The sequence below is a fragment of the Mustelus asterias genome, chromosome 31, assembly GCF_964213995.1.
Source record: "Mustelus asterias chromosome 31, sMusAst1.hap1.1, whole genome shotgun sequence".
NCBI lineage: Eukaryota > Metazoa > Chordata > Chondrichthyes > Carcharhiniformes > Triakidae > Mustelus > Mustelus asterias.
In genome coordinates, this window is record NC_135831.1 from 3469463 (window position 1) to 3497218 (window position 27756).

The window sequence follows — 27756 nt, forward strand, 5'->3', positions numbered from 1 at the left end:
GGGAGAGGGGGGAGGGAGAGGGGGGAGGGGGAGGGGGGAAGGGGGAGGGAGAAGGGGGAGGGAGAGGGGGGAGGGAGAAGGGGGAGGGAGAGGGGGGAGGGAGAGGGGGGGAGGGAGAAGGGGGAGGGGGAGGGAGAGAGTGTGTGGCGGGGGGAGTGTGAGTGACGGACGGGGGGGGAGTGTGAGTGACGGGGGGGGGGTAGTGCGAGTGACGGGGAGTGGGGGGCAGTGTGAGTGATAGGGGGAGTATGAGACAGACGGGGGAGGGGGCGGGAAGTGTGACAGACGGACAGACAGACAGGGAGAGTGTGGGGTGGGGGGGGAGTGAATCGAGGGAGAGGGGGAGGGAGTGCAGCGCTGTCGGAGGGTGTGGTCTTATCGAATAGAGGCCTTGAAGCCCGGCCCCCATGAATTGGATGCTAAAGGGCCCCGTTCGTCGCCAGGGCGATATGATTCCCTGAATCCACATCGCTGAATCATCCAGACAATATCGCAGCGCTGCCCCGTGGGATCTTGCTGTGCGCTGATTGCCTGCCGATTTTCCCACACAGTTCAATTGGCTGCAAATGGGGAGGGCACCTGAGGCTGCCAAAGGCGCCATAGGCTGGTACAATTTTGTCTTTTAAAAAGCATTTAGATAGTTACATGGGTACGATGGAGTCGAGAGGGATCTGGGCCAAATGTGGGCAATTGGGATTAGCTTAGGGGTTTTTAAAAAGAAAATGGCGGCATGGACAAGTTGGGCCGAAGGCCTGTTTCCATGCTGTAAACCTCTATGATTAAATGCAAGTCTTTTGAGATGTTTGGTACCCGGTTCTGAGAAGCTTTGTCATCTCTTTAGAACATACTCCAAAGGTCGGAGGTCGGGTCGGTGAATGAGGTGACAGCCTCGAAAGCCCTCGGCCTGGTTTCCAAGGTAGGAACTGTTCACCGCTAATCCAATCATCAGTCAGAAGAAAATCCCCAATCACCAACCACAGCCACGATCCAGAACTGGTTAACAGCACGGGGTTAGATACAGAGTAAAGCTCCCTCTACACTGTCCCCCATCAAACACTCCCAGGACAGGTACAGCACGGGGTTAGATACAGAGTAAAGCTCCCTCTGCACTGTCTCCCCATCAAACACTCCCAGGGACAGGTACAGCACGGGGTTAGATATAGAGTAAAGCTCCCTCTACACAGTCCCCCATCAAACACTCCCAGGACAGGTACAGCACGGGGTTAGATACAGAGTAAAGCTCCCTCTGCACTGTCTCCCCATCAAACACACCCAGGACAGGCACAGCAGGGATTAGATACAGAATAAAGCTCCCTCTGCACTGTCCCCCCATCAAACACTCCCAGGACAGGTACAGCACAGGGTTAGATACAGAGTAAAGCTCCCTCTGCACTGTCTCCCCATCAAACACACCCAGGACAGGTACAGCAGGGGATTAGATACAGAATAAAGCTCCCTCTGCACTGTCCCCCCATCAAACACTCCCAGGGACAGGTACAGCACAGGGTTAGATACAGAGTAAAGCTCCCTCTACACTGTCCCCCATCAAACACTCCCAGACAGGTACAGCACAGGGTTAGATACAGAGTAAAGCTCCCTCTACACTGTTCCCCCATCAAACACTCCCAGGACAGGTACAGCACGGCGTTAGATACAGAGTAAAGCTCCCTCGACACTGTCCCCATCAAACACTCCCAGGACAAGGTACAGCACGGGGTTAGATACAGAGTAAGGCTCCCCTCTACACTGTCCCCATCAAACACTCCCAGGACAGGTACCACACAGGGTTAGATACAGAGTAAAGCTCCCTCTACACTGTTTCCCCCATCAAACACTCCCAGGACAGGTAGAGCACGGGGTTAGATACAGAGTAAAGCTCCCTCTACACTGTCCCCCCCATCAAACACTCCCAGGACAGGTACGGCACGGGGTTAGATACAGAATAAAGCTCCCTCTGCACTGTCCCCTCATCAAACACTCCCAGGACAGGGACAGCATAGGGTTAGATACAGAGTAAAGCTCCCTCTACACTGTTCCCCCATCAAACACTCCCAGGACAGGTACAGCACGGGGTTAGATACAGAGTAAAGCTCCCTCTACACTGTTCCCCCATCAAACACTCCCAGGACAGGTACAGCACGGGGTTAGATACAGAGTAAAGCTCCCCTACACTGTCCCCATCAAACACTCCCAGGACAGGTACAGCACGGGGTTAGATACAGAGTAAAGCTCCCTCTACACTGTCCCCCATCAAACACTCCCAGGACAGGTACAGCACGGCGTTAGATACAGAGTAAAGCTCCCTCTACACTGTCCCCCATCAAACACTCTCAGGACAGGTACAGCATGGGGTTAGATACAGAGTAAAGCTCCCTCTACACTGTCCCCATCAAACACTCCCAGGACAGGTACAGCACGGGGTTAGATACAGAGTAAAGCTCCCTCTACACTGTCCCCATCAAACACTCCCAGGTCAGGTACAGCACGGGGTTAGATATAGAGTAAAGCTCCCTCTACACTGTCCCCATCAAACACTCCCAGGACAGAGTGAACCCTGACCTGTGCACTCCAAGTTTGACCTTTCACCTCTGTCGGGTCAGGGGTCGTGTGTGGTTCTCTGTGCTGTGAACAGGGGTGATCTCGGACATATTTGACCACTGGAGCCCCTTTAGCCACAGGGGAAGCGGACTTCCACTGTCCATCCATTGTAACTTGAACTTGCACCCTTTCCGTCCTGATCCCAGATTATTGAAGAGTGCAATCGGGAAGTGGGAATCATGAAGCAAATGGAAGAGATGATTCACATCGGGAAGAAACTGGAATTCGATAAGCTGAAGGTAACTTTTTCCAGCCCCTTTGACAATTCTATTCCCTGCTGGGACTGCATGGGGGAACTCCGCCCCCCCCCCCCCCTCCATCCTTGCAAACCATCATCCTATCTCCCGACACCCAGGGAGAGGTTAACATTGCCCAGAAACTGAATTGGACCCGGACGTATAAATACCACGGCTACGAGAGCATGACAGAGGCTGGGAATCCTGCGGCGAGTTACTCACCTCATCGGCAGGGGGGAGGGCAATTTGATGCGAGGTAGGTCCATTCAGAAGTCTGACGGCAGCAGGGAAGAAGCTGTTCTTGACTTGGTTGGCATGTGACCTCAAACTTTTGTATCTTTTTCCCGACGGAAGAAGGTGGAAGAGAGAATGTCCGGGGCGCGTGGGGGGGTCCTTAATTCTGCTGCCTGCTTTGCCGAGGCAGCGGGAAGTGTAGACAGAGTCCATGGAGGGGAGGCTGGTTTGCGTGATGGATTGGGCTACATTCACAACCTTTTGTAGTTCCTTGCGGTCTTGGGCAGAGCAGGAGCCCAGACCAAGCTGTGATACAACCAGAAAGAATGCTTTCTATGGCGCATCTGTAAAAGTTGGTGAGCGGCGCATTTGTAAAAGTTGGTGAGTGTCGTAGCTGACATGCCAAATTTCCTTAGTCTTCTGAGAAAGTAGAGGTGTTGGTGGGGCTTTCTTAACTATAGTGTCGGCATGGGGGGGACCAGGACAGGTTGTTGGTGATCTGGACACCTAAAAACCTGAAGCTCTCGATCCTTTCTACTTCGTCCCCGTTGATGTAGACAGGAGCATGTTCTCCTTTACACTTCCTGAAGTCGATGACAATCTCCTTCGTTTTGTTGACATTGAGGGAGAGATTATTGTCGCCGCACCAGTTCCCCAGATTCTCTATCTCATTCCTGTACTCTGTCTCGTCATTGTTTGAGATCCGACCCACTACGGTGGTGTCGTCAGCGAACTTGGAGATGTAAGTTGGAGGGGAATTTGGCCAATATAATGTAAGCCTACTGTGACACTCATTAATAAACTTAAAATTTAAAGCAACCATTCTGGGGGAGTGCAAAATTTGCCCGATTACCAATGAGGGGAGTGGAAGATGAGCTTGAGTTGTTCTTCCAGAGAGCTAGGCTGCACACAACGGGCTGAGTGGCCATCTCTGGCGCGATTCTGTCACATTACGGGTGCTATTTTGATGCAAGTTGTTGTTGTGATTCATGCCCTGTTGCCAACAGGGTGGAGGGGTGGCTCCCAGTCGCTAATTCCGCCCCCCCCCCCCCCCAAAACCTCCTCCCATTCCCATGATGCTTTATCTTTTTCTCCCGCCCCTCCCCCCTCTCCCTCCAGGCCATTCCCATCATTTCCCAGCTCCGTCACTTGGAGAAGCGAGGCGAGGTGTCGGAGATCGTGTTCCGGGGGAACCTGTTTGGCGTGAAGCCCAAGGTGATGGCCCTGTACCTCTTCCTCTTCAACGACCTGCTGGTGATCACCAACAGGAAGAGGTGAGTCCGCCGCCATTGACCGAATGGCCGGTTCGCGTTTGAACCCCGTCTATCCCGCTCTCACTGGCGCCTCGGAGGGTTGGGGTTGGGGGAGTGGGGGGGGGGGGGGCACGATTGACGCCTTGGCTCGTCACTCCCGGCGCTGTGATCGTCCCATTGGCGCACAGCAAGATCCCACCCACAGCGGATAATCCGTTGCAGCGTCAGGTCAGAGACGGATAGAATCGCAGTCTTAGAGACATAGAGGTTTATAGCATGGAAACAGGCCCTTCAGCCCAAATTGTCCATGCTGCCCTTTTTTTTTAAGCCCCTAAGCTAGTCCCGATTGCCCACTTTTGGCCCATATCCCTCTATACCCATCGGACCCATGTAATGCTTTTTAAAAGACAACATTGTACCCGCCTCTACTACTACCTCTGGCAGGTACTTTACTGATGTGGCGATACCGGCGTTGGACTGGGGTAAACACAGTAAGAAGTTGAACAACACCAGGTTAAAGTCCAACAGGTTTATTTGGTAGCAAAAGCCACACAAGCTTTCGGAGCTCCAAGCCCCTTCTTCAGGTGAGTGGGAATTCTGTTCACAAACAGAGCATATAAAGACACAAACTCAATTTACATGAATAATGGTTGGAATGTGAATACTTACAACTAATCAAGTCTTTAAGAAACAAAACAACGTGAGTGGAGAGAGCATCAAGACAGGCTAAAAAGATGTGTATTGTCTCCAGACAAGACAGCCAGTGAAACTCTGCAGGTCCACGCAACTGTGGGGGTTACAGATAGTGTGACATGAACCCAATATCCCGGTTGAGGCCGTCCTCGTGTGTGCGGAACTTGGCTATCAGTTTCTGCTCAGCGACTCTGCGCTGTCCAAGGCGGCCTTCGCGACACACGACAGCGGCCATTTTGTGCGGCGTGCCTGTAACCTGGCTGTGACCCTCTGCCCAGTGGCGACAGGTACCAGGTGGTAGACCATGCCCATCGGTCGCTGGTCGAGGTGCAGGAATGCAGCGCCAACTCCCTGGGAGCCGGCCTCGGGAACAGCTTCGTGTTGACTCTCCTGGAGAACCATCAGGGCAAGCAGTGCGACCGTCTCCTCAAGACCTCGACAGAGTGAGTAACCCCGTCTTTCCAGACGCTTTTCCCCCCTCCCTTTCCCCCCCCCCCCCTTCCCCCCCCCCCCCCCACACCCCCCTTCCCCGAAGCCTGCCAGCTATCCAGCCACCATCCACATTGACTCGAACGTGACCTCTGTTCCCAGGTCTGACCGTCACCGCTGGATGGACGCTTTGATGTCGGGCAAGCGGAACCTTCCGGAGGACTCCAGCGACGACAAGATCTACGAGCGCTGGGGTAAGTCCGCGCCTTTGTTTGGAACTGAGCAAGAAGTCTCTCAACACCGGGTTAGAGTCCAACAGGTTTATTTGGAATCACGAGCTTTCGGGGCGCTGCTCCTTCCTCAGGTGAGTGGAGAGGGAGATTCACAAACACGGCATATACAGACAGAGGCACAATCGCAAGATAATGGTTGGACAATTCACCCCTCTTTAACCTGTGATTATCCCTCTCTCCACTCGCACTGTCTGTACCTGGAAAGACCTGATTACCTGTAAAGACTCGCATTCCAACCATTATCTTGCAGAGGGGAGAAGGATTTGATTTATTATTGTCACGTGTATTGGGATACAGTGAAAAGTATTGTTTCTTGCGCGCTATACAGACAGAGCATACCGTTCATAGAGTACATAGGGGGGAAAGTTTCATAAACACGGCATATATAGACAGAGACACAATAGCAAGATAATGAACATAGAACATAGAACAGTACAGCACAGAACAGGCCCTTCGGCCCACGATGTTGTGCCGACCTTCATCTGAAACCAAGATCAAGCTATCCCACTCCCTACCATCCTGGTGTGCTCCATGTGCCTATCCAATAACCGCTTAAATGTTCCTAAAGTGTCTGACTCCACGATCACTGCAGGCGGTCCATTCCACACCCCAACCACTCTCTGCGTGAAGAACCTACCTCTGATATCCTTCCTATATCTCCCACCATGAACCCTATAGTTATGCCCCCTTGTAATAGCTCCATCCACCCGAGGAAATAGTCTTTGAACGTTCACTCTATCTATCCCCTTCATCATTTTATACACCTCTATTAAGTCTCCCCTCAACCTCCTCCGCTCCAGAGAGAACAGCCCCAGCTCCCTCAACCTTTCCTCATAAGACCGACACTCCAAACCAGGCAGCATCCTGGTAAATCTCCTCTGCACTCTTTCCAGCGCTTCCACATCCTTCTTATAGTGAGGTGACCAGAACTGCACGCAATGGTTGGATTGCGAGTCTTTACAGGTAATCAGGTCTTTACAGGTACAGACAGTGCGAGTGGAGAGAGGGATAATCACAGGTTAAAGAGGGGTGAATTGTCCAACCATTATCTTGCGATTGTGCCTCTGTCTGTATATGCCGTGTTTGTGAATCTACCTCTCCGCTCACCTGAGGAAGGAGCAGCGCCCCGAAAGCTCATGATTCCAAATAAACCTGTTGGACTTTAACCCGGTGTTGTGAGACTTCTTACTGTGCCCCACCCCAGTCCAACACCGGCAACTCCACAACTTCGGAACTGAGGGCACAGTTGCTAAATTTGCAGATGATACAAAGATATGTCGAGGGACAGGTAGTATTGGGGAAGCAGGGGGGCTGCAGAAGGACTTGGGCAGGTTAGGAGAGTAGGCAAAGAATGGAATACAAAGTGGGAAAGTGTGAGGTTATGCACTTTGGAAGGAGGAATGGAGGCTTAGAATATTTTCTAAATGGGGAAATGCTTAGGAAACCAGAAACACAAAGGGACTTGGGAATCATTGTTCAAGATTCTCTTAAGGTTAAGGTGCAGGTTCAGTCGGCAGTTAGGAAGGCAAATGCAATGTTACCATTCATGTCGAGCGGGCTAGAATACAAGAGCAGGGATGTACTCCTGAGGCTGTATAAGGCTCTGGTCAGACCCCATTTGGAATATTGTGAGCAGTTTTGGGCCCCGTATCTAAGGAAAGATGCGCCGGCCTTGGAAAGGGTCCAGAGGAGGTTCACAAGAATGATCCCTGGAATGAAGAGCTTGTCGTATGAGGAACGGTTGAGGACTCTGGGTCTGTACTCGTTGGAGTTTAGAAGGATGAGGGGGGATCTTATTGAAACTTACAGGATACTGCGAAGCCTGGATAGAGTGGACGTGGAGAGGATGTTTCCACTAGTAGGAAAAACTAGAACCGGAGGGCACAACCTCAGGCTAAAGGGACAATCCTTTAAAACAGAGATGAGGAGGAATTTCTTCAGCCAGAGAGTGGTGAATCTGTGGAACTCTTTGCCGCAGAAGGCTTTGGAGGCCGGGTCATTGAGTGTCTTTAAGACAGAGATAGATAGGTTCTTGATTAATAAGGGGATCAGGGGTTATGGGGAGAATGGGAATGAGGAAAATATCAGCCATGATTGAATGGCGGAGCAGACTCGATGGGCCGAGTGGCCTAATTCTGGTCTTACGGAGCCGCCATTGAATGTACAGCCCAGAAACAGGCCCTTTGGACCGTCTGATCCATACTGGTGTTGTTGGGCCGCAACCCACTCTCTCTCCATCCCTCCATCTATCGAGGTGCCCCATCCTCACTCTTCGCCTCAGCCACTGACTGGGGTTGAGAGGGTTCCACATTCTCCCAACTCCCTGGGTCACGTTCTCCTGGATCCGTCAAGGATTCATTCCTTGGAGTCTCGTTATGCTTACAGTCCCTAGTTTTGTCCCTTACACTCTCCCACTTTCCCCCCCCCCACCCTCCCTCCCCCCACCACCCTCCCTCCCCCCCCCCACCCTCCCTCCCCAAGCACTCAACAGCCAAAGAAGTACTGAGCGTCATCACTTGGGGGGGAATGTAGCAGCCAGAAGGTGCACAGCAAGATCCCACACACGGCGATCTGTGACGGAGCTGAGTGGTCCAGAACCCCACAAAATGCCTTCTTTGTAAATCTTCCATGGGACACGGGCGTCGCTGGCCGGGCCCAGCATTTATTGCCCATCCCTAATTGCCCCTTGTGAAGGTGGTGGGTGAGCCGCCATCTTGAACCCGCCGCCATTCATCTGGTGTGGGTACATCCACAGTGCTGTTAGGGAGGGAGTTCCAGGATTTGGACCCAGTAAGGAACAGCCGATATATTTCCAAGTCGGGATGGTGAGTGGCTCGAAGGGGGAACCTCCAGGTGGTAGTGGTCCCACGGGTCTGCTGCCCTTCCTCTAGATGGAATCACAGAATCGCTACACTGCAGGAGAGGCCATTCAGCCCATCGCCTGTACCGCCTCTCTGACTATCCAAATCTTCTCCCTATCTCTGTAACCAATTTAGCATGGCCAATCCACCTAACCTACGCATCTTTGGACACTAAGGGGCAATTTAGCATGGCCAATCCACCTAACCTACACATCTTTGGACACTAAGGGGCAATTTAGCATGGCCAATCCACCTAACTTACACATCTTTGGACAGTAAGGGGCAATTTAGCATGGCCAATCCACCGAACCTGCGGATCTTTGGACTGTGGGAGGAAACCGGAGCACCCGGAGGAAACCCACACAGACACAGATGGTGGTCAGTTTGGAAGGTGCTGTCTAAGGAGGGTAGCTCTGGGGATGCTCACGTCCATCTTTGAGGAAGGGTTTAAATGTTTAATCCAAAAGATTGACATCTGTGGCAGTGCAGCACTCCCTCAGTGCCACGGTAGCACAGTGGTTAGCGCTGCTGCCCCACAGCGCCAGGGACCCAGGTTCGATTCCTGGCTCGGGTCACTGTCTGTGTGGAGTCTGCACGTTCTCCCCGTGTCTGCGTGGGTTTCCTCCGGGTGCTCCGGTTTCCTCCCACAGTCTGAAAGACGTGCTGGTTAGGGTGCATTGGCCGTGCTAAATTCTCCCTCAGTGTTACCCGAACAGGTGCCGGAGTGTGGCGTCTAGGGGATTTTCACAGTAACTTCATTGCAGTGTTAATGTAAGCCGACTTGTGACACTAATAAATAAACTTTTACAACAATGGGGAGTGCCAACCTGGACCGTGGGCTTGACCTGGTTGCTTGTCGTGGGGCCCAGCCCTCCCAATTCCCAGGTGCCACACAACCAGGACTGGCATTACCTACTCTTGGTGTATCCCATTGGTGTTGCAATGAGTGGACGTCCCATCCAGCCTCCCATCCATTGACTCTGTCTACACTTCCCGCTGCCTCGGGGAAAAGCAGCCAGCAGAATCAAGGCCCCCCCCACGCACCCCGGACATTCTCTCTTCCACCTTCTTCCGTCGGGAAAAAGATACAAAAGTCTGAGGTCACGGACCGACCGACTCAAGAACAGCTTCTTCCCTGCTGCTGTCAGACTTTTGAATGGACCTACCTCGCACTAAGTTGATCTTTCTCTGCACCCAAATCAGTGTACAAGATTCTGAAGGGGATAGATAGGGTGAACAGTGGGAAGCTTTTTCCCAGGTCGGAGGTGACGATCACGAGGGGTCACGGGCTCAAGGTGAGAGGGGCGAGGTATAACTCAGATATCAGAGGGACGTTTTTTACACAGAGGGTGGTGGGGGCCTGGAATGCGCTGCCAAGTAGGGTGGTGGAGGCAGGCACGCTGACATCGTTTAAGACTTACCTGGATAGTCACATGAGCAGCCTGGGAATGGAGGGATACAAACGATTGGTCGAGTTGGACCAAGGAGCGGCACAGGCTTGGAGGGCCGAAGGGCCTGTTTCCTATGCTGTACTGTTCTTTGTTCTATGACTGTAACACTACATTCTGCACTCTCTCCTTTCCTTCTCTATGAACGGTATGCTTTGTATAGCGCGCAAGAAACAATACTTTTCACTGTATCCCAATGCATGTGACAATAATAAATCAAATCCTTCTCCCCTATGTACTCTATGAACGGTATGCTTTGCCTGTATACCGCGCAAGAAACAATACTTTTCACTGTGTCCCAATACATGTGACAATAATAAATCCAATCCCAGGCGGCTCGGTGGAGATAGTGCCATAGCAGCAACACATCAGTGGGTGTCTTGCGATGTCTACGGAGTAGCAGCGATTGGGAGTCACTTGGCAGCAGGCCTATTTATCTGTCTCTCTCTCTCTCTCGAAACAGACTGTCCCCAGATGCAGTGCCTGATAGCGTACAGCGCCCAGCAAGCTGATGAGCTGAGTTTGGATCCAGCCGACATCATTAACATCACTCGGAAATCACCAGAGGGTAAAATCACTTTACATTTCCTCAATGGTCAGGAACTCAGCAGCTTTGGATAGAAATTGGTGTCTGACCACAGGGTCACCTGGTAAATACTGATACATTCTCCCCCGGGGATCCCCCTGTAAATACTGACACACTCTCCCCCCGGGGACCCCCTGTAAATACTGACACACTCTCCCCCCGGGGATCCCCCTGTAAATACTGACACACTCTCCCCCCGGGGACCCCCTGTAAATACTGACACACTCTCCCCCCGGGGACCCCCTGTAAATACTGACACACTCTCCCCCCGGGGACCCCCTGTAAATACTGACACACTCTCCCCCCGGGGACCCCCTGTAAATACTGACACACTCTCCCCCCGGGGACCCCCTGTAAATACTGACACACTCTCCCCCCGGGGACCCCCTGTAAATACTGACACACTCTCCCCCCGGGGACCCCCTGTAAATACTGACACACTCCCCCCGGGGACCCCCCCTGTAAATACTGACACACTCTCCCCCCGGGGACCCCCTGTAAATACTGACACACTCTCCTCTGGGGACCCCCTGTAAATACTGACACACTCTCCCCCCGGGGATCCCCCTGTAAATACTGACACACTCTCCCCCCGGGGACCCCCTGTAAATACTGACACACTCTCCCCCCGGGGACCCCCTGTAAATACTGACACACTCTCCCCCCGGGGATCCCCCTGTAAATACTGACACACTCTCCCCCCGGGGACCCCCTGTAAATACTGACACACTCTCCCCCCGGGGAACCCCTGTAAATACTGACACACTCTCCCCCCGGGGACCCCCTGTAAATACTGACACACTCTCCCCCCGGGGACCCCCTGTAAATACTGACACACTCTCCCCCCGGGGACCCCCTGTAAATACTGACACACTCTCCCCCGGGGACCCCCTGTAAATACTGACACACTCTCCCCTGGGGACCCCCTGTAAATACTGACACACTCCCCCCGGGGACCCCCCCTGTAAATACTGACACACTCTCCCCCCGGGGACCCCCTGTAAATACTGACACACTCTCCCCCGGGGACCCCCTGTAAATACTGACACACTCTCCCCCAGGGACACCCCCTGTAAATACTGACACACTCTCCCCCGGGGACCCCCTGTAAATACTGACACACTCTCCCCGGGGATCCCCCTGTAAATACAGACACACTCTCCCCCGGGGACCCCCTGTAAATACTGACACACTCTCTCCCCGGGGACCCCCCTGTAAATACTGACACACTCTCCCCCGGGGTCCCCCTGTAAATACTGACACACTCCCCCCGGAGACCCCCCTGTAAATACTGACACACTCTCCCCCTGGGGACCCCCTGTAAATACTGACACACTCTCCCTGGGAACACCCCCCCCTTGTAAATACTGACACACTCTCCCCCCGGGGATCCCCCTGTAAATACTGACACACTCTCCCCCGGGGATCCCCCTGTAAATACTGACACACTCTCCCCCCGGGGATCCCCCTGTAAATACTGACACACTCTCCCCCCGGGGACCCCCCTGTAAATACTGACACACTCTCTCCCCGGGGACCCCCCTGTAAATACTGACACACTTTCCCCCCGGGGACCCCCCTGTAAATACTGACACACTCTCCCTGGGGACATCCTGTAAATACTGACACACTCCCCCCCCCGGGGATCCCCCTGTAAATACTGACACACTCTCCCCCCTGGGAACCCCCCTGTAAATACTGACACACTCTCCCCGGGGACCCCCCCCTGTAAATACTGACACACTCTCCCCCCGGGGACCCCCTGTAAATACTGGCACACTCTCCCCCGGGGACCCCCTGTAAATACTGAAACACTCTCCGCCCCGGGGATCCCCTGTAAATACTGACACACTTTCCCTGGGAAACCCCCTCCCTTGTAAATACTGACACACTCTCCCCAGGGATCCCCTGTAAATACTGACACACTCTCCCCCCGGGGATCCCCTGTAAATACTGACACACTCTCCCCCCGGGGACCCCCCTGTAAATACTGACACACTTCCCCCCGGGGATCCCCCTGTAAATACTGACACACTCTCCCCCCTGGGAACCCCCCTGTAAATACTGACACACTCTCCCCGGGGACCCCCCCCTGTAAATACTGACACACTCTCCCCGGGGATCCCCTGTAAATACTGACACACTCTTCCCCCCTGGGGACCCCCCCTGTAAATACTGACACACTCTCTCCCCGGGGACCCCCCTGTAAATACTGACTCACTTTCCCCCCGGGGACCCCCCTGTAAATACTGACACACTCTCCCTGGGGACATCCTGTAAATACTGACACACTCTCCCCCCGGGAACCCCCTGTAAATACTGACACACTCTCCCCGGGACCCCCCATAAATACTGACACACTCTCCCCGGGACCCCCCTGTAAATACTGACACACTTTCCCCCCGGGGACCCCCCTGTAAATACTGACACACTCTCCCCGGGACCCCCCGTAAATACTGACACACTCTCTCCCCCGGGGACCCCCCCTGTAAATACTGACACACTCTCTCCCCGGGGACCCCCCTGTAAATACTGACACACTCTCCCCCTCGGGGTCTCCCTGTAAATACTGACGCATTCCCCCTGGGGACCCTCTGCAAGAACGATTAAAGCAATTGGGATTTGCAGGGAAGCAGAGATCAGGGAAAGTGCCCTGTACGAGGAAATTTTTAAGCGGAACATGCATTGGTCTGGAGATTCTTTTGCAAGATGTGAGACAGAGGGTTTGAGGAGTTACCTTAAGAAGGGTTTGCCCCACAGTCTAAACTTTAAACATTAATTTGCAGCATTTTCTGCTGTTGCACCTGGCAATATGTTTGATATTGTGCCAGGGTTTGATAAGGGAGTCTGCATAATCTGTTGTTCAAACATTTAATAAAGGCAAGCATTCTGAAGGCAATTTTTTTGGATAAAACAAACAGCCGCTCCCTGTTTCCTTTTAAAGATTCAGTTCAGGACTGAAACAGCGTCAAGAGCCTGAGGTAGGCCTCAACAGGGCCTGGGCCTTGCCGGGAGGGTGCTGGGCCTTGCCAGGGAGCGAGCCTTGTTAAGGAGGGGGGGGGCTGGGCCTTGCTGGGGCCTGGTCCTCACTGCGGGGGCTGGGCTTTGCTGGGGTGCTGCACCTTATGGGAAGGGACTGGGCCTTGCCAGGGGGGGCCTGGGCCTTGCTGGATCTCGGCTTTGCTTGGGGGAGTGGAGGGTGGTGCTGCTGTGTCTTGCCGGGGTGGGGGGGGGGGTGGCCTGGACCTTGCTGGGGCTTGAGCCTTGCCGGGGAGCCTGGGCCTCGCTGGACCTGGGCTTTGCCGGGAGGGTGGTGGGCTTGGGCCTAGCTGGGGCCTGGACCTGGGCCTCATCGCGGGGCTGGGCCTGTCCACGGGGCTGGGCCTTGCTGGGCCTGGGCTTTGCTGAGGAGGGTTGGGGGGGGGGGGGCCTGGGCCTGGGCCTAGCTGGAGCCTGGGCCTCATCGCATGGCTGGGCCTTGCTGGGGCCTGGGCCTGTCCACGGGGCTGGGCCTTGCCGAGGGGCATGGAGGGTGGTGCTGGGCCTTGCCAGGGGGGGCCGGGCCTTGCCAGGGGGCCTGGGCCTAGCTGGGACCTGGGTCTGGGCCTCGCTGTGGCTGGGCCTTGCTGGGCCTGGGCTTTGCTGAGGGGGGTGGGGGGTGGTGCTGGGCCTTGCCAGGGGGGCCGGGCCTGTCCATTGGGCTGGGCCTTGCTGGTCTTCGGCTTTGCAGGGGGGTGGGGTGCTGGGCCTTGCGAGGATGTTTCTCCCACCCCTCATGTGAAGAGACTCTCAGTTTAAAAATGAAAGGGTCTTTCGTATAGAATCATAGAATAGAATCCCTACAGTGCAGAAGGAGGCCATTCAGCCCATTGAGTCTGCACCGACCACAATCCCACCCAGGCCCCATCCCTGTAACCCCTCGTATTTACCCTAGCTAATCCCCCGACACTAAGGGGCAATTTATCATGGCCAATCCACCTAACCTGCACATCTTTGGACACTAAGGGGCAATTTATCATGGCCAATCCACCTAACCTGCACATCTTTGGACACTAAGGGGCAATTTATCATGGCCAATCCACCTAACTTGCACATCTTTCGGACTGTGGGAGGAAACCGGAGCACCCGGAGGAAACCCACGCAGACACGGGGGGAGAACGTGCAGACTCCGCACAGACAGTGACCCCAAGCCGGGAATCGAACCCGGGTCCCCCGGCGCTGTGAGGCAGCCGTGCTAACGAAAGATGGACACGAGGATGAATTTCCCCTCTCTGCGGGTGGCTAATCTGTGGAATCCTTCCCCCAGAGAGCACGGGAAGGCGGTGGGCCATTCAAGTATATGCAAAGTCGAGTTGGTCAGATCTTTGATCGATTGGCGGGGGGAGGGGGCTCCAGGGGCAAGAGAGAGAAGTGTTGAGGACACAAACAGATCAGTTGTGGCTTTACTGAACGGGGGAACAAGCTTGGGAGACCGAGCGGCCCACTTCATTCTCCCCCCGTGTCTGCGTGGGTTTCCTCCGGGTGCTCCGGTTTCCTCCCACAGTCCGAAAGACGTGTTGGTTAGGGTGCATCGGCCGTGCTAAATTCTCCCGAAGTGTTACCCGAACAGGCGTCGGAGTGTGGCGACTAGGGGGATTTTCACAGTAACTTCATTGCGGTGTTAATGTAAGCCTAACTTGTGACTAATAAATAAACTTTAACTCCCTTGCTCCTCATTCATGCGGATCAGACCCAGAGGCCGATGGAAGGGGCTAATGGGGACGGGAGGAAAAATAACTTTACTTCAGGTAGCGGACAGTTCGGGTTTGCCCCGAGTTTTTTTTTATATTCATTCGTGGGACACGGGCGTCGCCGGCTGGGCCAACATTTATTGCCCATCCCTAGTTGCCCCTTGGTGGGCAGTTGAGAGTCAACCACATTGGCTGTGGGCTCTGGAGTCACGTGTAGGCCAGACCGGGGTAAGGACGGCAGATTTCCTTCCCTGAAGGAACCAGATGGGTTTTTCCAAATGGTTTGTTTCATGGCTGTCATTTTAGGGAAGGTGTTGGCCGAGTGGTACTTTCGCTAGACTACTAATCCAGAAACTCAGCTCGTGTGGCCCAGTGGTTAGCGCTGCTGCCTCACAGCGCCAGGGACCCGGGTTCGATTCCCGGCTTGGGTCACTGTCTGTGTGGAGTCTGCACATTCTCCCCGTGTCTGCGTGGGTTTCCTCCGGGTGCTCCGGTTTCCTCCCACAGTCCAAAGATGTGCAGGTTAGGTGGATTGGCCGTGCTAAATTGCCCTTAGTGTCCCAAGATGTGTAGGTTAGGTGGATTGGCCCTGCTAAATTGTCCCTTAGTGTCCAAAGATGGACAAGTTAGGTGGATTGGCCGTGCTAAATTGCCCCTTAGTGTCCAAAGATGTGTAGGTTAGGTGGATTGGCCATGCTAAATTGTCCCTTAGTGTCCAAAGATGTGTAGGTTAGGTGGATTGGCCATGCTAAATTGCCCCTTAGTGTCCAAAGATGGACAAGTTAGGTGGATTGGCCGTGCTAAATTGCCCCTTAGTGTCCAAAGATGTGTAGGTTAGGTGGATTGGCCATGCTAAATTGTCCCTCAGTGTCCAAAGATGTGTAGGTTAGGTGGATTGGCCGTGCTAAATTGCCCCTTAGTGTCCAAAGATGGACAGGTTAGGTGGATTGGCCGTGCTAAATTGCCCCTTAGTGTCCAAAGATGTGTAGGTTAGGTGGATTGGCCATGCTAAATTGTCCCTTAGTGTCCAAAGATGTGTAGGTTAGGTGGATTGGCCATGCTAAATTGCCCCTTAGTGTCCAAAGATGGACAGGTTAGGTGGATTGGCCATGCTAAATTGCCCCTTAGTGTCCAAAGATGTGTAGGTTAGGTGGATTGGCCATGCTAAATTGTCCCTTAGTGTCCAAAGATGTGCAGGTTAGGTGGATTGGCCATGCTAACTTGCCCCTCAGTGTCCCAGGGTGCGTAGGTCAGAGGGATTAGCGGGGTAAATACGTGAGATTAGGTGCATTGACCCGAACAGGTGCTAGAATGTGGCGACAATGGGAATTTCACAGTAACTTCATTGCAGCGTTAATGTAAGCCTTACTTGTGACGAATAAATAAACTTTACTTCACTTTACTTTTTAACGTGGGGTTACGGGAATAGGGCCTGGGTGGGATTGTTGTCAGTGCAGACTCGATGGACCGAATGGCCTCCTTTCGCACTGTAGGGATTCTATGATTCTATGTTCTGGGGGACCCGGGTTCGAATCCCGCCACGGCAGATGGTGGAATTTGAATTCAGTTTTTAAAAAAAATATCTGGAATTAAGAATCTACTGATGACCCATTGTCGGGAAAACCCATCTGGTTCCTTTCGGGAAGGAAATCTGCCGCCCTTACCCTGGTCTGGCCTACATGTGACTCCAGAGCCACAGCCAATGTGGTTGACTCTCAACTGCCCTCCAAGGGCAACTAGGGATGGGCAATAAATGCTGGACCAGCCAGCGACGCCCATGTCTCACGAATGAATAAAATCAAAATAGATTCTTAATTCCAGATGTTTTTTTAATTGAATTCAAATTCCACCAAATGCGGGATTCGAACCTGGGTCTCCCAACTGAGTTTCTGGATTAATAGTCTAGCGATAATACCACTAGGCCATCGCCTCCCCAGGGAGTGTAGGGGAGAGAGGTTAAATTGTGGCCCTTCCAAAAAAAGGGAGGGGAGGGGAGAAATTTGAGGGATTTTGGGGGAACGAGGAACGTGGTGAGTCTCTCCGGCGGGATGGCTTGAGGGATTGGCCGAGACACCTCCTGGTTCACCGGGCTCTGATTGCGACGCTCTGTCCCCCTTTTTATTTTGCCAGGCTGGTACGAAGGCTGCAAGTTGTCCACCGGGCGGAGGGGCTGGTTTCCCAGTGCCAATGTGCAGGAGATCACCAATGAGCATGTCCGCCGGCGCAACCTGAGGGAGCGCTACCGCCTCCTGCAGGCGGCTCAGCACCAGACGCGGGACAGCGAGGCTTCCAAGAAGGCTGACGTGCCCTTCTGAAGAGGGGCGGGGAAGGGGGGGGGTGGGACAATCGAGCGGTTCGCAAGAGGAATGGATGCCTACTCCTCCTCCGCGGCCTAGTTTGGGAGGCTTTTGGCAGGCCGAGACGCCGTGGCTTCTGGGAGATACTACAACGCTGCACATCTGGATGGCTTCGAAAGGGCCAAAGCACTACGATATGGATTTACCTCACTTTACCCCACGACTTGGCTTGTCAGATTTGAGCACCAGGAACCTCAGTCTCGGGACCCTCCCTCGAAGCAAAGTTCCCGTCCCGGGTTGGGTTATTGGGATCCCGTCACCGATTTGGGGGTGGATGGGTCAGTGTTGGGCAAGCGAGCGGCGGGTTCAATTTGCGCCACCCCAAAATGTGTCTGACGTGGTGGTCGAGTCGGAAACGGGCGAGAGACACGAGAGAGAAAAAAATGTTGGGGAGTTGAAAGTTGTGGGGAATACAGTTAACTTCCGAGGGAACAAAACAAAACACTAATTGCACCGTCACCAAGTCTAATGTCACGGATCGAAAAATGTTTATTGTGATTTATGCAACATTTCCGGTTGTTATTCCATTGCGATTGGTGTTTTATACCACTATTATGTATCCATGTATGTTTTTTTTAAAAAGAAAATTATTAAGCTGGAAGGTGGCAATTGCTCTCTCACTGACCTTATTCAGCAGAATGATACATTACACACAGCAACACACAGTCTTGTGGCCCACCTTACTTTCAGCTGTGATGTTGCTCTGATAAGATTATTGCACTCATTTGGAGGACCACTATCTGCGCTCTGTGACGCCAAGGGTGCACACTGGTGTGAAGTTGAGTGGGGGAGCTCGATTCCACTCAATAGATTAGGCCCTCGAGCTGGGGATCTCGTGCAGTGCAAGTATTGCCACGGTCGCCAGTGCACAAGTTTGGGCACAGAGGGCTAGGACACTAGGAGACGGGCACAACTGGCTTGCAGATGCTTGAATGAGCATTTGATTCCTGGGTTAGACAAGGGGGCTACTGTCTTCGCCCCCCCCTTGCCCCTGGAGAAGGGGCGGGGGGCCGGTCGAAGAAGCCTTGTCTCCTGCCTCAAAGTCCCATCGTGACATCTCCTCCTTTTGAATTCTGCTGTGGCCTCGATAGATGCACTTTCGCTACTTGCCGCCATGTTTTTGCAGTCGCCGTGGCAACCTGTCCCCCCCGCCCCAAGAAATGGTCACAGCACCAAAGGAGCGGTCAAGCCATGGGTTTGGGGAGTGGGGGAATCAGAGGCTGGCACACCGACACTCTTTAAGCCCCGCTTTTAAAGTTTATTTATTGGCGTTGCCAATAGCTCCACATTAACACTGCAATGAAGTTACTGTGAAGATCCCCCTAGTCGCCCCACACTCTGGCGCCTGTTCGGGTAACACTGAGGGAGAATTTAGCATGGCCAATGCACCCTAACCAGCACGTCTTTCGGACTGTGGGAGGAAACCGGAGCACCCGGAGGAAACCCACGCAGACACGGGGAGAATGTGCAAACTCCACCCAGACGGTGACCCGAGCCGGGAATCGAACCCAGGTCCCTGGCGCTGTGAGGCAGCAGCGCTAACCACTGTGCCACCGCGCTGCGTGCCAGAACTTTGGGTTGTCACTCCCAGAACACAGATATAGGGTGGCACAGTGGGTTAGGACTGCTACCTCGCAGTGCCAGAGACCCAGGTTCGATCCAAAGATGTGCAGGTTAAGTTGATTGGCCATGCTAAAAATTGCCCTCAGTGTCCCGGGATGCGTAGGTCAGAGGGATTAGTGGGTAAATATGTAGGGATATGGGGGTAGGGCCTGGGTGGGATTGTGGTCGGTGCAGACTCGATGGGTCGAATGGCCTCTTTCTGTGCTGTAGGGTTTCTAAGTAGATTCCCGGCTTGGGTCACTGTCTGTGTGGAGTCTGCACGTTCTCCCCGTGTCTGCGTGGGTTTCCTCCGGGTGCTCCGGTTTCCTCCCACAGTCTGAAAGACATGCGGGTTAGGGTGTATTGGCCGCGCTAAATTCTCCCTCAGTGTTACCCGAACAGGCGCCGGAGTGTGGCGACCAAAAGTAAAGTTTATTCATTAGTGTCACAAGTTGGCTTACATTAACACTGCAATGAAGTTACTGTGAAATTCCCTAGTCGCCCACACTCCCGTGCTTGTTTGGGTCAAGGGATTTTCACAGTAACTTCATTGCAGTGTTAATGTAAGCCTTACTTGTGACTAATAAATAAACTTTTATACAGCTTAGAGGGATGAGTGGTTGCAGCGGGCGGGCGGGCGGCAGGGGGGGGGGGGGTACCAAGATTGCCTTGCTCCCCATTGTGCAGTTGGTGATTTTGGCTTGTTTGAGGGGGAGGGGAACAGTACTGGGGTGCAGTTAGGGCCCAAGGTGAATCAATAGCTCCATGGTGCTGTGTCGGGGGGTGGGGGCGTTCCCCCCGCGCCCCCCCTGTAGTTAAACAAAGGCAAGGGTTTCGCGAGCATCATCGAGGTCAGTGATGGAGTGAGGGGCTAGGGCCTTGGTTCCGAGGGCTTCCCATCATCACCTTAACCTCCACCCAACCCGTTCCCCTCTTCCTGAATCCCCAAGGCACCCATTCCCCTCTTCTCCAAACCTCTACCCAACAATCCCACCCAATCCCATCTTCCTAAACCTCCGCCCAACCCACCCATTCCCCCCCCCCACTTCCCCAACCCACCCATTCCCCCCCCCCACTTCCCCAACCCACAATTCCACCTGTTCCCTTCTTCCTGAACCTCCAAACCCCCCAACCCACTCATTCTGCTTTTCCTGAACCTTCAACCCCCCCTGCCCAACTCACCCATGCCCCTCTCCCCGAATCTCCAACCCACCCATTCCCCTCTTCCTGAACTTCCAACACCCCCCCCCCAACCCACCCATTCCGCTCTACCTGGACCTCCACCGCACTGTTCCCCTCTTCCTGAACCTTTAACCGCATCAATCCCATCCATTCCCCTCTTCCTCAACTCCCATCCCTCCCATTCCCCTCTTCCCGAACTTCCAACACCCCCCCCAACCCACCCATTCCGCTCTACCTGCACCTCCAACGCACCATTCCCCTCTTCCTGAACCTTTAACCCCATCCATTCCCCTCTTCCTGAACTCCCATCCCTCCCATTCCCCTCTTCCCGAACTTCCAACACCCCCCCAACCCACCCATTCCGCTCTACCTGCGCCTCCAACCCACCGTTCCCCTCTTCCTGAACCTTTAACCCCATCCATTCCCCTCTTCCTGAACTCCCATCCCTCCCATTCCCCTCTTCCCGAACTTCCAACACCCCCCCCCAGCCCACCCATTCCGCTCTACCTGCGCCTCCAACCCACCGTTCCCCTCTTCCTGAATCTCCAACCCACCCTTTCCCCTCTTCCTGAACCTTTAACCGCATCAATCCCATCCATTCCTCTTCCCGAACTTTCACTCCCCACCTTCCCCCCCACCAAAAGGTGGATTGGCCGTGCTAACTTCTCCCTCGGTCTTACCCGGACAGGCGCCGGAGTGTGGCGACCAGGCAATTTTTTGCAGTAACTTCACCGCGGTGTTAATGTATATCTACACGTGAGGCTAAACTTTATTTGTTGAGTTGGAGTCACGGTTTAGGTGCTGATGGAAACAGCGACATCTACTGGTGTTCAGCCAGAATGGCAAGCCAATAAATGATGGGGGGGGGGGGGAGGGGTGTGCATTCAGATTTGAAAAGAATCAGCATTAGCTAATAAATATTCCACTTAACATTTAGCCAGTTACTGGCAGCGTGCTGGCATTGGCAGTGAGCCAACACAGCTGCCAACTGGTGCACAGCAAGATCCCAAGGCCAAGATCGCCTGCTTTTCCCCAGCGAGCATGGTTGAGGCGCGAATATTTACCAGGCCAGCAATCGGGGAGATCATTACCCTTCCCCCTCCCCGAAATATCGACGCGGGTGGCATTCTACAGCCTTACTCGTCCCGAAACCACAAAATCCCTGTCGTGGTCAACGGACCTTTCCATGCCCGATTTCCGTGGCGGTTGGGACGGTAAAACTCTGGCCAGGATCTCCAACACCCACTGACAAAGAGGCCAGAGTGTGGCGACTAGGGGAATTTCACAGTGACTTCATTGCAGTGTTAATGAAATGTGACTAATAAATGAACTTCTAACTTCATAGATCAGTCAGCCTGATGACCTGGTGTAACAGGTGATCAAGAAGGCAAATGGGATGTTGGCCTATATCGCAAGGGGGATAGAATATAAAAGCAGAGATGTCTTGCTGCACCTGTACAGGGCATTGGTGAGGCCGCAGCTGGAATACTGTGTGCAGTGTTGGTCCCCTTATTTGCGGAAGGATATATTGGCCTTGGAGGGAGTGCAGAGAAGGTTCACCAGGTTGATACTGGAGATGAGGGGTGTTGATTATGGGGAGAGACTGAGCAGATTGGGTTTGTACTCGGAGTTTAGAAGGCTGAGGGGGGATTTTATGGAGACCTATAAGATCATGAAGGGGCTGGATAGGGTAGAGGTGGAGAGATTCTTTCCACTTAGAAAGGAAACTAGAACTAGAGGGCACAGCCTCAAAATAAAGGGGGGGTCAGTTTAGGACAGAGTTGAGGAGGAACTTCTTCTCTCAGAGGGTGGTGAATCTCTGGAATTCTCTGCCCACTGAAGTGGTGGAGGCTACCTCGTTGAATATGTTTAAATCACGGATAGATGGATTCCTGATCGGTCAGGGAATTAGGGGTTATGGGGATCAGGCGGGTAAGTGGAACTGATCCACTTCAGATCAGCCATGATCTTATTGAATGGCGGGGCAGGCTCGAGGGGCTAGATGGCCTACTCCTGCTCCTATTTCTTATGTTATGTCAGTAGTGGGGAAAATTTTAGAGTCAGTTATCCAAGATTTTATAAGAGGGACACTTGGAATACAGTGGCAGGTTTGGACAGAGACAAGGAGAATACCGTAGATGCTGGAATCTGAAGCAGACGCAGGGTCATTCACACTCAAAACGTTGGTTCTATTCTCTTATCTCAGATGCCGTCGGACCCGTTGCGGTTTTTCCGCATTTTCGGACAGCGTCCGCACTGATTTACTGAAGGGAAATTGTGCTTGACAAATCTACTGGAATTCTTGGAGAATATAACAACAACAACAACAACAAACAAAGAACAAAACAGCACAGGAACGGGCCCTTCGGCCCTCCAAGCCCGCGCCGCTCCCCGGTCCAGGATTGAATCCTGAATCCAGGATCCCCGCCCAATTTTCCAGCCTATCTACATACCAATATCCTATCCACCGAGCTGTCCCTCACAGCTACGATGCTTTGTTCATTACAACCTATTAACTCACCCCCACCCCCCCATTCCAGACCATGTGATCTCCAGGGAGAGGCGAAAACCCAGAGTGAAAAACCCCAGGGCCAATATGGGGGAAAAGAAATCTGGGAAATTCCTCTCCGACCCCCTGAGGCGATCGAAACGAGTCCAGGAGATCACAATGGTCCTGATCGGGAAATGCTTCCCAACCCTAGTCATTTCCACTTCCACGAACACCATATGAATTCCCCGCCCCCGAGACAGGTTCCCAACTATCCGCAGTCTCACTCTGTACTGGCACCAGCAAGATGATCATAGAATGAAGCCTTGAAACGAGAAACAAGGAACAATTAGCCCGCGCCGCTCCCTGGTCCAAACTAGACCACTCTTTTGTATCCCTCCATTCCCACTCCGTTCATATAGCTGTCTAGATAAGTCTTAAACGTTCCCAGTGTGTCCGCCTCCACCACCTTGCCCGGCAACACATTCCAGGCCCCCACGACCCTCTGTGTGAAATATGTCCTTCTGATATCTGTGTTAAACCTCCCCCCCTTCACCTTGAACCTATGACCCCTCGTGAACGTCACCACCGACCCGGGGAAAAGCTTCCCACCGTTCACCCTATCTATGCCTTTCATAATTTTATACAAGTAGAGTTGATGAGGGGGAGCACCAGTGGATGTGGTTTATTTGGACTTTCAGAAGGCTTATGACAAGGTCCCATGCAAGAGATTAGCACGAACAATTAAAGTGCACAGGATTGGCAGTGGAGGAGTGGGAGGGATCGTGAACGGTTCGGAGACAGGAAACAAACTTTATTTCTTAGTGTTAAAAGCCGGCTTACATTAACACTGCAATGAAGTTACTGTGAAAATCCCCCAGGCGCCACACTCCAGCGCCTGTTCGGGTAACACTGAGGGAGAATTTAGCACGGCCAATGCACTTAACTGGCACGTCTTTTGGAGTGTGGGAGGAAACCGGAGCACCCGGAGGAAACCCACGCAGACACTGTGTGTGTGTGTGTGTGTGTGTGTGTGTGTGTGTGTGTGAGAAAGAGAGAGAGAGAGAAAGAGAACGTGCAGACTCCACAGTGACCCAAGCCAGGAATCAAACCCAGGTCCCTGGTGCTGTGAGGCAGCAGTGCTAACCAGTGCCACCTGGGGTAAATAGTCGATAGATGCCCTTGCAAATGGAAAGACATTTGGAACATAGAACAGTACAGCACAGAACAGGCCCTTCGGCCCACGATGTTGTGCCGAGCTTTATCTGAAACCAAGATCAAGCTATCCCACTCCCTATCATCCTGGTGTGCTCCATGTGCCTGTCCAATAACCGCTTAAATGTTCCTAAAGTGTCTGACTCCACTATCACTGCAGGCAGTCCATTCCACACCCCAACCACTCTCTGCGTAAAGAACCTACCTCTGATATCCTTCCTGTATCTCCCACCACGAACCCTATAGTTATGCCCCCTTGTAACAGCTCCCTCCACCCGAGGAAATAGTCTTTGAACGTTCACTCTATCTATCCCCTTCATCATTGAAGGGGTGTTCCACAGGGCTCACGGTTGGGACCCTTACTGGCTTGCGTTATATATTACCACGAGGGGGCTGGGCCCATTAGGGAGTTTGTAGACTACACAACGGTTGGCCGGAGTTGTGGATAGTGCAGAGAATAGTTATAATCTCCCAAACAATACAGATGGTTTGGTGGAGTGGGCAGTTAAGTGGGTCTTGCATTTGTAGGGAAATCAGTCCTCGGGGAATACAAAATAAACAGGAATATACTAAGACGGGGGCAATGAAGTGAGAGATCTTGGTGTACCAAGCACGCAGGTCCCTAAGAAAGGTAGAAGTGGACAAGGTGGTAAAAGTGACACCTGAGAATGCTCTCCTCCGTTGACAGAGGTGCAGAATACAAGCCAGGATAATGTGCTGGAATTGTGTAAAACACTGGTCAGGCCACAACTGGAGGATTGTGCGTGTCCTTTTGGTCACCGTCTTACAGGGAGGACTTAATGGCGCTGGAGAGAGAGTGAGTGAGTGTGAAGGAGGTTTCCAAGACTGTTGGCAGGGCTGGAAAAGTACAGCCACGAGGAGAGTCATAGGGCCTGTTTCCGTGCTGTAAACCCCTTCGGCCCAACTTGTCCATGCCGCCCCTTTTTTTTTCTTAAAGACCCTTAAGCTAGTCCTAATTGCCCACATTTGTCCCATATCCCTCTAGAACCGTGCAACTGTCTAAACGCTTTTTTAAAAAGACAATTGTACCCGTCTCTACTACTACCTCTGGCAGCTCGTTCCAGACACTCACCACCCTCTGAAAAAATTGCTCCTCTGGACACTTTTGTATCTCTCCCCTTAAACCTAGGCCCTCTAGTTTTAGACTCCCCTACCTTTGGGAAAAGATGTTGAGTATCTAGCTGATCTGTGCCCCTCGTTATTTTATAGACCTCTATAAGATCACCCCTCAGCCTCCTACCCTCCAGGGGAAAAATTCCCAGTCTATCCAGCCTCTCCTTATAACTCAAACCATCAAGTCCCAGTAGCATCCGAGTAAATCTTTTCTGCACTATAAGAAGGATGTGGAAGCGCTGGAAAGAGTGCAGAGGAGATTTACCAGGATGCTGCCTGGTTTGGAGGGTAGGTCTTATGAGGAAAGGTTGAGGGTGCTCGGGCTGTTCTCTCTGGAGCGGAGGAGGCTGAGGGGAGGCTTAATAGAGGTTTATAAAATGATGAAGGGGATAGATAGAGTGAACGTTCAAAGACTATTTCCTCGGGTGGATGGAGCTATTACAAGGGGGCATAACTATAGGGTTCGTGGTGGGAGATATAGGAAGGATATCAGAGGTAGGTTCTTTACGGGAGTGGTTGGGGTGTGGAATGGACTGCCTGCAGTGATAGTGGAGTCAGACACTTTAGGAACATTTAAGCGGTTATTGGATAGGCACATGGAGCACACCAGGATGATAGGGAGTGGGATAGCTTGATCTTGGTTTCAGATAAAGCTCGGCACAACATCGTGGGCCAAAGGGCCTGTTCTGTGCTGTACTGTTCTATGTTCTATGCACTCTTTCTAGTTTAATAATATCCTTTCTATAACAGGGTGACCAGAGCAGAGTTTCTGGATTAATAGTCTAGCAATAATACCACTGCACTATCACCTCCCCCTTTGAGATGTTAGACCAAGGGCCCCCAAGTAGATGTGAATATCATGACACTTTGTTGCTTTGGGTGGGGGAGGGGGGGGGGGGGTGAGAGAGAAAGTAGGAGGGGTTGGACAGGCAAGCGGATCTCCCCCCCCCCCACCCCCCAAAGATCCTGCAGGCAATGTGTGGATCAGGGGGAGGGGGGGGTAAGTGAGCCATCTCACGTGGTGGACAAGTTGGAAACAGCAAAGAAAAGTCACGAGAGAAAATACATTGGGAGTTGAAAGTTGTGGGGAATACAGTTAACTTCCAAAGGAGCTAAAAACAAACCCCACTAAATTTGTGGAGGATTGCACTAACACCAAGTCTAATGTCAAGGGTAGCAAAACGTTTCTTCTGGCTGTTATTCCATTGCGATTGGTGTTTTATACGACCAATATGCATGCATTTTTTTTTAAAGAAAGAAAATGATTAAGCCGAAAAGGTGGCAATTGCTCTCTAACTGACCTTATTCAGCAGAATAATACATTATGCACAGCAATACAGTCTTGTCACCCACCTTACTTTTAGCGACACCATTGTTGCTGAGATAAGATCATTGCGCTCATTTGGAGGAGCACTGTCCGCTCCCTCAGTGATGCCAAGGGTACACACTGGTGTGAAATTGAGCAGAGGGCCCGATCCCACTCGATAGATTTTGACCCTCGAGTTGGGATCTCGTGCTGTATCACGATGGTAGCACACATTTGGGCAGAGGGCTAGGACACTAGAAGGAGCAATATTGACCTAGAAGGATTCCATGTACCGAAGGGGCTCTCTCTTTGTCAGAACCTCAAGACTATTGAGAACCTGGAACATCTCTTGATGCTCTGAGTGTTAGATCTGTCTGTCAACCAGATCCAACTAGAATTTCTCCTCCAGTGCAGGACACCCAGATCCCTCTGCACCAAAACACTGGGAAGTTTCTCTGCTTTTAAGTAATAATTTGCCCACCAAAATGGATATGATCATCTTGCTGGTGCCAGTACAGAGCGAGACTGCGGATAGTTGGGAACCTGTCTCGGGGGCAGGGAATTCAGATGGTGTTCGTAAAGCAGAAGTGGAAATGAATAGGGTTGGGAAGCATTTTCCGACCAGGGCCAGTGTGATCTCCTGGACTCGTTTCGATCGCCTCAGGGGGTCGGAGAGGAATTTCCCAGATTTCTTTTTCCCCATATTGGCCCTGGGGTTTTCACTCTGGGTTTTCGCCTCTCCCTGGAGATCACATGGTCTGGAATGGGGGGGGGGGGTGGGGGTGAGTTAATAGGTTGTGATGAACAAAGCATCGTAGCTGTGAGGGACAGCTCGGTGGATAGGATATTAGGATGTAGATAGGCTGGAAAATTGGGCGGGGATCCTGGATTCAGGATTCAATCCTGGACCGGGGAGCGGCGCGGGCTTGGAGGGCCCAAGGGCCTGTTCCTGTGCTGTACTGTTCTTTGTTTGTTCTTTGATAACCCCTCACTTATCCACGTTATACTCCCATCTGCCACATCCACAGGCTTTAAGTTGTCCAACTTTAAGTCAGAGGTTGATTACACTGAGCTGCACACCATCCTGACTCAAATACAAAGAATAATACAG

General features: G+C 52.7%; 1 protein-coding gene across 1 annotated transcript; it reads left to right on the plus strand.

Annotated features, from left to right (window-relative positions):
- The first annotated feature begins 845 nt into the window (after nucleotides 1-845).
- On the plus strand, nucleotides 846-18319 carry LOC144481723 (ephexin-1-like). Its single transcript, XM_078200872.1, has 7 exons — nucleotides 846-916; nucleotides 2745-2837; nucleotides 4188-4342; nucleotides 5293-5457; nucleotides 5606-5697; nucleotides 10509-10613; nucleotides 17492-18319. The coding sequence occupies exons 2-7, from the start codon at nucleotides 2778-2780 to the stop codon at nucleotides 17674-17676; spliced, it is 762 nt and encodes a 253-aa protein (XP_078056998.1). The 5' UTR covers nucleotides 846-916; nucleotides 2745-2777; the 3' UTR covers nucleotides 17677-18319.
- The last annotated feature ends 9437 nt before the right edge of the window (nucleotides 18320-27756 follow it).